The sequence below is a fragment of the Colossoma macropomum genome, unplaced genomic scaffold (genome assembly GCF_904425465.1).
Source record: "Colossoma macropomum unplaced genomic scaffold, Colossoma_macropomum, whole genome shotgun sequence".
NCBI classification, from domain to species: domain Eukaryota; kingdom Metazoa; phylum Chordata; class Actinopteri; order Characiformes; family Serrasalmidae; genus Colossoma; species Colossoma macropomum.
Window position 1 is genome coordinate 16,038,058 of NW_023494790.1, and position 12,035 is coordinate 16,050,092.

A 12,035-nucleotide genomic window follows, 5' to 3' on the forward strand; every position below is an offset into this window, starting at 1 on the left:
GCAAACACCAACAAGCCCAAACACCAACAAACACTAATAACATCAATAAACACCAAAGAACACAGAAAAACCCCAACACTTCCCAACAAAGACCAACAAACCCCAATAAACACCAAAAAACATCAGTAAACACAAACACCAGTAAACACCAACAAACACCAGCAAACCCAAAATTCACATTAGCAAACACCAACAAACACAAGCAAACACCAACAAACACCAACAAAAACAACAAACACAAGAAAACCCAAAAAACAAACCAAATGTTTGGTGGGTCTGTTATGACTGTACCATTGTTGGGAGACACCAAAACATTCTCCCCCATTCACACTGCTCTAGAATGTTCCCCTCATTCACAATATTCTAGAATAGTTCCCCCTCATTCACTGTTCTGTAATGTTTTTATCTCATTCTCACAGCTCCTGAATGCTCCCCCTTTCGCATTGTTCCCATTCTCTCCTCACTGGAACGTTCTTACTGATTACCACTGTTCTACATTTTTTCACCATTCACACTGTTTTAAAATACTCCCATTCACACTGTTCTAGAATGCTGTCCCCTCATTCACAATGTGCTAGAATGTTCTCTCAGATTACCACTGTTCTAGAATGTTTTCTCCTTTCACACTATTCCAGAATGCTCCTCATTTACACTGTTCTATGTTTTCCTTAATTTATACTGTAGAACATTTCTCACTCACACTGCTCTAGAATGTTCTACCCCATTCACTCTACTCTAGAATTTTATCTCTTATTCACACTGTTCTAGAATGCCCCCCCTTTCACATTGTTCTAGAATGTTTTCTCTCACTCAGATTGTTTTAGAATGTTTTCACTCATTCAGCTTGTTCTATAATGATTTTCACATGGTTCTAGAATGTTCTAACCCATCCATACTGTTCTAGAATTCTCTTCTTCACACTGCTCTAAAACCTCCTTCCCACTAACACCATTCTAGAATGCCCCCCCCTTTCACACTGTTCTAGAAAGTTCTCCCCATTCCCACTGTTCTAGAATGTTTACCCCTATTGACACAGTTCTTTAGTGTTCTCCCTTAATCATGCTGTTCTAGAATGATCCCTCACCATTTGTTTGATTTATCTGTTCCTCTTTCTAAACATTCTAAAACCACTGCCAACATTAGAGAGCTAGTGTTTGTTGAGCTCTTTGGTCTTTCCTATAACCTAAAGCGAGACAGACAGAAGGTTTTGTGAAGAGCAAACCAGCATTTAGCTGCCAGCGCATGGACAGGAACGTGAACATTCTACCTCTGGGGTCATTACAGAGTATGTGCTGCAACAGCTGCCAAACTTTAATACAACCCACAGCCAGAGAGAGTTTAGTTCAATAAGCACACACACGCACCAGACATGATTCCTCCCTCCTCGTAGCGTGGCGTCTGCTGTCCTATCCATGGCCCTGTTTCCCCACCCACACTCACTGCCCTTCTTTCCCTCTCTTCTTTCTTCCCTCTATTCCTCTCTAGCTTCTCCCTCTGTGGCTTTGACCACTCAACTCCTGAAGACCAGAGAAGGTTCTGGCCAAATACATGCACACACACACACACACACACATGAACACACTTGTTTTTACACCTTTTCAGGATGTGGGGTATGGCCAATACGAAATATATATATATATATATATATATATATATATATATATATATATATATATATATACACACACACATAATATAATAAAATCTCTCTGCAGTACCTTACATTACACCTTAAGAACATTTTGCCTTCCCCTGTAAAGTTAGTATTTTAGAGATACATGTTTTTGTTTGTTTTTTTGTTGATATGCAAGTGTCTAGGTATATATTATACTATATATATGTTACTATATAACTAACTATATGTCATGATAAAAATGTCCCATATGTATTACATATGCAGACGTATATATATATATATATATATATATATATATATATATATATATATATATATATATAAGATTTTTCTAAAGCTAACAATAATGTTAACCTTAGACACTTTGCAATGTCTTTTCAGTTTAAAAACAAACAAACAAACAAATGAACAAACAGGCCATTTTGTCCTAAAATGTAGGAAAACACACAAACACACACACACACACACACACACACACACACACACACACACACACACACTCACAGACTAACTGCAGTAGCAGGCTTCGGTTTGGCAACAGCAGGAAGATGAAAGGGAGTTTATAAACCTAGCTCATTCACTCATGCACTAAATTTGAGCACAGAGAGAGACAGAGAGAGAAGCTGAACCATGTAATTTAAAGGTACAGAAAAATGCAAAGAACTTCAGTTTTTTTTTCTTTTCTCTGCCTGGCCAGGTTTGGCAGTTCCTGCAGAGGTCAGGCCTTGGACTGTAATGAACAGACAGTTGTTTCTATGAAGGAAATAGTGAAATAGATTTCCCTTTCACCTCTACTCTATCCCTCTCTCCAACTGTCCCCACGTCCTGTCCAGGCCCCCTGCTCCCCTTCCGAAAAAACAGCAGCCCTTACACACACATGCTCACACTGGGGTCAGGCATTGATGAGCAGGACAACATAGGATGTTTCTAATTATGCACTGTTATGCTAGAAACAGTGCAAGTGCTGACTGCGCCTTGGATTATATTTTGTTTATAACGCAAAGTAATGTTTGGAGGAGTGTGTGTGACTGTGGGGGTGTGTGTGTTATGGTCAGAGGGGTCCATATAACAACTACAACACTGGAGACATGTGCAATGTCACGGTCACATTAAAACACCTCATACACGTGCACACAGGGCTTAATCTGTTTCATGTGTGACAGGCGACACCACATCAGGGTCATGTGTTGGTGAATATGAGCTCATATGACAGAGGAAACTCATGCAAACACTTCCTGCTGCTGTTTTACAGGGACTATAAATCCCCCTCAAGCAACAGTATCACTGCACCTGGCTCCAGCTACAGGTTCAGTCTGTAGCCCTCACAGTCCATCTGTTGGGGACCTTATACAGGCTTTTACACAAAACACTTTTGGATTAAAAACCTGTACGTTTTTCCTTTTTAGGCAGCTTGAAAATGCATTTTCTTCATTTCCTTTTACTCCTTCAGATAATATCTGAACATCTACAACACCAATTTAATTGACTTGCACATAAAAAGATGGTTCTTCAATGGTTCTTTAGTAAAGGCAATGGTTCTAATTAGAACCATGAGTTCTATATAGAACCATTACATGCTTAAATGGTTCTTTGCATGGTGAAATGGCTCTACAGAGCCATGTTCTTTCGTAGCAGCTGTTGCCAGGTTGGACAAGCTTTACAGATCGAAATCCTGTTCAACCTAATGAGAGATTCAGTTTTTTGGTTAAAATACCTCGAGTGTGTTACTCATAAATGATATTTATTTTGTATGTGTGTCAGTGGTCACACTGTTAACCCCTTCAATGGCCAGGGCCCACCGGTAGGCCCAAAGTTTTACTACATGCTACTATTACTTAAGAGTAACTCAGATTGTAGCCTGTGTAGTTACTGAATAATAAGCTTTATAATGTCATAAGCCTGGGATTTAAGGGGTTAAGATAGATTGGATGTAATTTTTTGTTGTGTAATGAAGGTAACATCAGCATGGTGGCCAATTCATCACTGTGGTTTCCAACATATCTAGTGATGATCAGCTACAATAACACATTCCATCTCAGTAGCATAGCATTTTAAACTGCAAACTCAATGTTATAGCCACTTTAAACAAAGTATATTACAAGTTTTGGTCTTTTAAAATTCCTAAAAAAGGGAGAAAGGGAGATAGAAAGGAAAAGGGAGACAGTTGTGTGATAAATTATAAACTGAAGTCACACAACTATATTTGTAACCTCTTACAGCACAGACATATTTGCACAAGTTTACTCTCAGGCTTTCAGTGCCAGACATCATGATCATGTGACCTCTATCTATGAACTTCCGACTTACCAGCCATGGATGAGGGATCTCTGGAAGGGGCATCTGAGGAGGTGCAGGAAGTGAGCTGTGAATCTCTGCCTTATAGGACGGCTCTGAAACAGAAAACCTGGAGAGTAAGAGGACCTTCAGCAGAGAAACGAGTTAAAAGTGCTGTGTGATATGTGGATTAAAGCAAATGTAGCACTTTAATGACATGCTGCCGGTCAGCCTAGACACTCAATTTGATGACTGTAATTAAACTGTTTTTTAGCAATGATGACTAGAATAGAGGTGTAGGTGTAATCTAAGCTTTCAAACCCCAAAGTATTTCCTTTAGAAGAATGTCCACTTAGTTTTCAAAGTGCATTTATAGCATGGCATTTTCATTGCATTTCATGGCATTCAGTTCTATAGTTTAGATGAACTGAGTTGAATAGACTTCAATTTGCCAACAACAACACAAGCTGTATGTGAGCAAAAGCCCATCACAAGTTACATCAATGTCAAGTAAGCACAACATTGTGTTTATAGCTAGCTAAGAGAGATTGTAAATAAAACAAATAAATAAGGTTGGAGGGCCTTAAGCACTTATTAAGTATTTGATAAATAAATAAATGCTCTGGAAGTTTTGAAATTGTTCTATTTTTATGGGTTTCAATCCAATGGTGCCAGTTATTCTGAAAAACTGAATACATCCTCAGCCATCAATATAGGTGTTTGGGACTGCATGCTGTCACAGCATGGAAGATGTATTTCATCAGAAAATGCCAAACTTGTACTTTAAGAGAGGGTGAGTCAAAGTGTAATACCAGCAAATGACTCATAAAAGGAGCAGTCCAAAAGCATGAAGTACTGAAGTAAAGAGCTGCAAGTATAGGAAGGTGTGGCTGGATGAGGTAATGGGAGGAAAGTTGTCCAGTAGTGATTCAGTATTTTGACCTCAAGTGAGAATGTAAAGGAAAAGGCAATGAATAAAGATTAAAGGATCAGCGGAAATGTCTAAACTAAGATGTTGAGTGATAAAGGTTCTAATGCTGCCTTCGCGTGCTATCAGAATTATCGTAAAACTTTAACACAAACACTCCTTTAAGTTGTAATTACAAGTGGCTGCTCTTAAATAATTTTTTGGTATTTGGTTTTCTGACTTAATGACGTTTACCCTTCTATCACAGTGGAAGAAAGCATGGATTCAGTGGTTGATGGTAAAATTCTGTCTTTGTCTAAATGCAATTTACCTTTAATAGTGACCAATTCTGTCTTAGTCATTTGCTTACATCTGTAACTAGATGTGCTGTAAGTTTTTAAACTATGTACAATTTTACAATGGGACAAAATGTAAGGAAGATGCCAAAACAGATCAGGCTAGCTAATTAGGTAACATAAGCAATTAAAGTAAGCTTTTCTAAACATGCACAACAGCTTCCTGATACTTTTCACACTTCCAACTGCATAATTATGACATTGCAAGTAGGATATATGACCATATGAGGAGCACATAAAGGTAGTATAAGAAGCGTTCTTCAGTCATGATTTGCAGTGACCTTTAGCAGACAGGACTCTGTGTAGAATGTTGGAGATCTGTTGTTTCTTCTCTCTCACTGCTGCGCTCAAATACTCTCTGTCCAACAGCTCCAAAAAGACCCGCAGCTCTGCCACCAACTCCTCCATCGCTGCAGAAAACAACACACACAGAAGAGAATGAGACAATGATACACAGAACAGTAGAATCTACAAATGACAAGAAACCATGTAATCCCAAACTGCAAAAGTGAGCTAATAGGAGTGCATGACTGTACTGACTTTAACTGCTCTGATTTTGGAAAGTTAGAAACAATTATAATAAAGTAGATGGTCATTTTGGGCAAAATAATATTCTCTGGCTATTTCCAAATGTAAAAAAGCTTTGTGTATTGTTTTACTGCCTATATTCTTCCAGATATAGGAAAATTACTAACCAAATCATTTTGAAAGTTGATATTTCATGATTCACTGAATCATTTCCAAAAGAACTGAACTGAATTGATTATTGTGAGAGATTCACACCCCTTGTATCCTAAGCTGTTTTGTTCATTTTAACCCTCCTGACACATGCTCTCCTTCTCCTCCCTGCTATAAACTGAGACTGTGCTCTTTTTTGCTCATTCTGCTCTAAAACATTGGCAGGTATCCTGTGAAGGCAGTAAATTATGAGCATCTGCTGGCAGCGTACCTGAGGAAAGCAACAACTATCAAAAGTGAATTGCAGCGTTGGAAATTGAGCACTCCATAAAACTGCAGCAGTGGACCTGGGCCGATGCAAACACATAGCTGAGGCTTTACATAAGCCTGAGAGCACCAGCAGGGGCTGCAGGGCTGATATTTGATGTAACACAGGGAATAGCGCTCACTGATTAAAGTGTGCCATGAAATGAAGTGTAACATAGCAAATTGAGTGTGTCATAGTGGTGAAACACAGACCTTGTATGGCTAAAAAATGTCAAGACTGATTACGGTGGCTGTGTAAGACTGTAAAACTCTGCCAACCGAAGAGAAGAAGAAATGTGATTAGCTGTCATATGAGGTAATGTGGGGTTTCCCAGTTCCCTTTTTAAAAGTGCTATTGGAATGTCTGAACAAGATGTACTTAGGCATGGCCTAAATGGATGCATTCCAGGTATATATCATCACTGCAATTTTAATCTAAGTCAGCATTACAATTTTTTTTCCAACTAATTTTGAACCATTTCTGTTGGTCCACTCATCATAAGAAGTGTTCACACATTACAAAGAGCAGCTGGATTTTTCAAAGAAGGTGAAAAAATAAAAAAAACATCAGAAATGCAGATACAAGGTTTTGTTCTGATTGATAGCAACAATACTTACATTCGGATTAATAATATAGATGGGAGATCAATGCACTGATATGTTTATTTATTACATAAGCTGGGTGTCTAGGACAGAGATGGTTAAATGCCTTGAAATATGAAAAATGTTTCATTTAGGGATGGCTCAATACTTTTTGAGACAGGTGGCCGGCTGATATCGAGCATATAAAAGTAGGCCATATGTATATATATTGTATATGTATCTTGTTTTGTTCATCCACTAAATCTGAGCACGAAGCATGTTTTAGCTTGAAACAGGGAAGCACTCTGCTTTTGCACTACACTGCTGCTTCTGTGTTGGCAGTGTGGTCTTGCTAGGGACTCACTTGTGACCCACTTGTCCATTCGTAGCAAGAATTTAAGTTATTGAGTGTCAAGTAAACGACGACAGAAGACACGTGTTCTCCAAGCTCAACGCTTTGAGATTATTTTTGCTGTTTGCCACAAACTACATGCAGCTTGAAACATGGACAAAATACTTCCGTATGTCCCTGTTTCTTGGTAACACACAAATGATCATAATGCTGAAAGAGCTATTCCAGCTAAAAACATAGACCAGAGTAACTAAATAACAATGAAATCATTACGAAACTTATTAATATTTTCATACTGGATGCAACAAAGGAATGGATTACATCTACATACAGAACAAACAAATGATGCTATTATTTTTCTGTTACACAGTACGCAAGTAAAAGTGTAGACCTATGCATGTTTCATTCTTTTATCATGGTATACGATTGAGCTTGTAATATTGAGTAAAGGTAGACTGAAAATGGGCTAAAAAAGCACTTACAGACTTTTCTTGATGAGTTTGCTTTATTTCACCTCTTAAAATATTTGGTAGGTCTCAGAGAAAAAACAGTACCTCCACATGTGGAACCCAGCATGAAAAATAAATGAGAGGAAGAGCAATACCGCGAAATATTGTGCTATTTGACCTCGACTGCATTATTACGATTATAGTAGCAATACAGTAATAGTTCCATTAAATGTTACACGTTTTTCTCGATGGCTGGCAGCTGTTTCTGGATTATAGCAGAATTGGGGTCAGGGTGCCAATATTGGAAGATCTTCACAATGACAGAATGGATCTCAGCCAATCACATTGTGAGGTTACAGCTAACTGTGGTATAGTCAATTTGTATACAATTAATAACATAATAAAGCATAACACAAACAGCAGCGCTCTGTGCCAAACAGTATCACACAACATGTACACAAATCCAACAACAAAGTCAATTATATGAACATACATATGCCATACATGTCAAGTTGTTATGTGTTTCTCTGTAATAAAGTACTTGGACCCCTTGGGGTTATACATATCGTGTGTCTGTAGTTTGACTACACAGTTTATGAAGCACTTTCAGTGATGGTGGCCAAACAACGTGAAAGAAAATACACATTAAAAGCCATCCAAGCGAATCAAATCACCACAAAAATAGGGAGTGAATGGCATGCACAAATGAGGACCACCTTCAAACTATGCTTGGGGGCAAAGAAGAAGGTAAAAAAAAACAGCAGCCTCGCACGAACGATCAGACGACTGTTCTCTCTCTCGCTCACACACGCCTGCCAACACACACTCTCCTGCCCCGACAAAGTATTGTGTCAACACGATCCAATGACGAAAGATTGTCTGCGCTGCTTCCAAACACAGACAGTCCGGCTTTAGAGGAGCAGCGGACATGCCTGGAGCCGAACAACTACTGTGTGTCCAATAAAAGAAGCATTTACACATCTGAGCTACAAACACAGAGGCTGTAGTGTGGAGGACAGAGGAATGCTAGTACTCAACTAATCTTGGGTCTTAAAGGGACTCCAAAGGGATTTGAGGATTGTTTTAATAAACACAACTCAACAGTCTGGTAATACCTTGTCTTCTTTTGAAAACTGAATTTTCTCTTTGAATTTTCACAGTTACTGTTCAGATTAAGCAGGAAAACATCACTGTAAGGGTTTCGTTAACATAAAACAGCTAGTTGCTAATACTTTGGATATATTTTGCAACACTAGCCTCACCTCCAAGTGTCTTCTTTGGCATGTAGAGCAGGTTTTATTTACAAACTATTGCTAAAAACACATCTTAAACCGAAAGCTGGTTTAAACAGCTGTAGGGTTTGAGTGCTAATGAGTGCTGATATTACAAGGGGATCAAATATGTGGGCTTTGACATAATTTGGAAAGTAATACTGTCAGAAATCTTTAGTGAGTGTAGTATTTCAGCATAGATTTGTTTTTTGCCTTTGACATCAATCTAGCATTTTCTGCTTTTATCAGCCAGATACTAGTACACATTGATGCTGATATGCCATCACTACTCTCATTCAAAAAAGGTGCTATTTTGAACTTTCCTGACCAATATTCATCACTATTTATGAAAATAATTTATAAGAGTTCATTATTTGCATAATAATAAACAAGAGGGAGAACTATAAAGTATATTACTGGCACTGTACTATTTGCAACAGTGCAGAAGACTCCTTAAAATAAGCATGTAGGTCCCCCGAGTGGTGTAGCCATTGGTCCCATAATCATTATACACAAGTTCGACCCTGAGTAATGCCACAGTCATCTGTAGCCAGGAGTCCAAGACAGCATAACTGTTCTAACTCTCTCTGGGTGGGTAGAATAGTCCTCCTTCTCCCCCAACATTCAGCAATAAGCTCATAGGTTTGCCCCCTTAGATCTATAAAAATCCTGGGCACTTGATCAGTCAGCTGGTTTTTTACTAAATTCAGTGGATGAGTAACCATGCTCATAATGTAGTCTTAGGTAGATAGATGTCATTTCAACCTAATCTTCTCAGTGCTGCCTATGCCTTAATGTCACAAACAGATTTCACAACACATTTCTCAAACAACTCTCCTTACTTTGAGGGTAATCTCAGCTAATCAAACCCATTCTTTGTATACAAATGGCTTGATGGGATAAAAACTTCATAAGAAATGCTAATATATGAAACCGCTTGGATTCCAGGACATTTTGTGTCCAGAAATGGAATTATTTTTTCCTGGACCGAAGTCCAAAATCCAGGGAAATCCTGGACATGTGGCAACCCAAGATGCAAGCCAACACAGGCGTCTGTTAGCTGATGTAACAGAATTGGCAGTGTGCACTGACCTGTCCAAAGATGCTAGTAGCAGTTCAAAAAGATGCGGTGGTGAAGCCAGTGGTAGCCTTTACTCTCCCAACTTGAAAGCAGGTAGTGATTAGGGAGACTTAAATTGGCAATGACTAAATTCAGGAGAAAACTGTGTAAGAAAAAGGTCTTTAGTATGTTTTGCAGACAAAGAAGGAAAACACTCATTTGTTTAAAAAAAAAAAAGTGTTGAAAAGCTAGGTGTGCCCAAACTTTTGACAGCCAGCGTACCTAACATGGAACAAAGCTGAGCCAAGAAGGCTGATTGATTTGGTAGGCTGTAAATGTTCTTTCCCCTCATTCCTCTTTCTCTCTCTCTCTCTGCCCTTCTCTCTCTCTCTCTCTCTCTCTCTCTCTCTCTCTCTCTCTCTCTCTTTCTCTCTCTCTCTCCTTGCTGTAGAGAACAATGACTTTCAGTCTAATGTAATCTAAAGTCAGTTTGGCAGGCTGAGGCTTAAAGTCCACACACAGTCAGTCTAAACACTGAGCACTGCCGCAAACTCGAGCACAAGTTTTCTGTTTCCAATCTCCAAACGCGCGAGACGTGGGGATCCCCACAGTAAAAACACCACTGCCAGACTGCCAGCCTTGCAAAAGCCTGTTGTGGATGATGTGTACATGTATAAAAATGATTGTGTGCCCACATGTGTGGTTGTGGTTTAATACCACCCAGGCAGCTGAAGGGCAACAACAACCCTAATCTTCACCGACATGCATTATCATCACAGGCAGTGTACGTGAGTGTGTGTGTGTGTGTGTGTGTGTGTGTGTGTGTGTGTGTGTGTGGATCACAGAGACTCCACACTGTGAGCTCTGTGCTCAGGCAGTCTTTTATTATGAACTGTTCAGACCCATATGTCCAGCCTGATTTATAGTGCAGTGCATATGTAATCAGACATCTTTAACTGTTTAGAAACCTGCACCAAGCTTCCGTATGACAATTATTTCCTCAACAATCTCCATCCTTCCTCTCCTTCTCTCTCTCTCTCTCTCTCTCTCTCTCTGCCTAACTTCCTTGCTTCTGTATGACTTTGCTTTCTATGTTGTATTTAATTGATTTTATTGTCTTTTATTTCAGTCTTTTTGCTTTAATTCTCTTTCATATGTAAACTTGTTAAAAAAGGTTCTAAATAAAATAAAATGTTCTTCTTCTTCTTCTACTACTTCCTCTTCTTCTTCCTCTTCTTCTTTTTATTATTATTTCTATTATTATTATTGTTATTATCTTTTTCTCTTCATATTCATGTGAAATACTTGTAATTTCCTAATTATATGAGTTAGATGAGTTAACCATGACAGTTGAAGTGATACAGACAAATACAGAGAAATTCAGGCTACCGAACAGCTACTACTATATATATCACTTTGCGATGTTCATTTTTAGAGATAACGGTGTGTCATCCAGTGTCAAAAATCACACTAAACCACTTAACAACTTGGCAAGTGTGTGGTGAATTCAACATGCAGTTTGCATGGTGGTAATCACTGGGGCATAAGCTTTCTTTACTTGTTAGCTCCATTAGCCTCATAGCACCAGTGCAAAACTACAGAAATAAACTTCAGACACCGAACATGTCTTGGCTGACATTTGTGATAAAACTGTGTAGAACAGATTTTTCACTGAACTATCACTTTAAGGAATCCCGCCGTTTAGGCATTGCTCTGGCCTCTCTTTGAAGTCTGATGATAGAGGCCTTGCACACGGCTCATGTTGACAGAGTGACGGCTATGATAGAGGCCAGAGCTCCAGTCACCCTCAGAATTTACTCAGACTCATCCAGCACTCAGACACCAGCTATTCAGAGGAATGCTACTGCAGTGCCAAAGGTTACAGCTTTGATGGTGAATGAGTGGATTATGAATGCACAGATATTAAAACTACAATAGTAATTCATTAATGTTTATCACTTAAAACTGCACTGTGTCTGAGAGAGCTAAACCTGGAGCACATTAGTAATTTGTTAATGCATAAAAGGCCACAGTAACATACCTTTTTTTAGGTAATCAAGCTAATACTGGCACGGTTTTTCATTTCCAGTGTGACTAATTTTAATTAGCTACAATACAGTCCAGTTCAGTGGCAGAGCATTTCAAACTGTAAGTGCAGTGTTAT

General features: G+C 38.8%; 1 protein-coding gene across 3 annotated transcripts in view; it reads right to left on the reverse strand.

Moving 5' to 3' along the window:
• Window positions 1-12,035, reverse strand: part of afap1 (actin filament associated protein 1) — an 86,023-nt gene that overhangs the window by 39,032 nt on the left and 34,956 nt on the right. For all 3 annotated transcript variants that reach the window (XM_036572325.1, XM_036572324.1, XM_036572326.1), the window contains exons 2-3: window positions 5,455-5,583; window positions 3,944-4,026 (exon numbers count right to left, since the gene is read on the reverse strand). In XM_036572325.1, coding sequence (XP_036428218.1) covers window positions 3,944-4,026; window positions 5,455-5,583 — 212 coding nt within the window. The remainder of the gene's footprint in view (window positions 1-3,943; window positions 4,027-5,454; window positions 5,584-12,035) is intronic.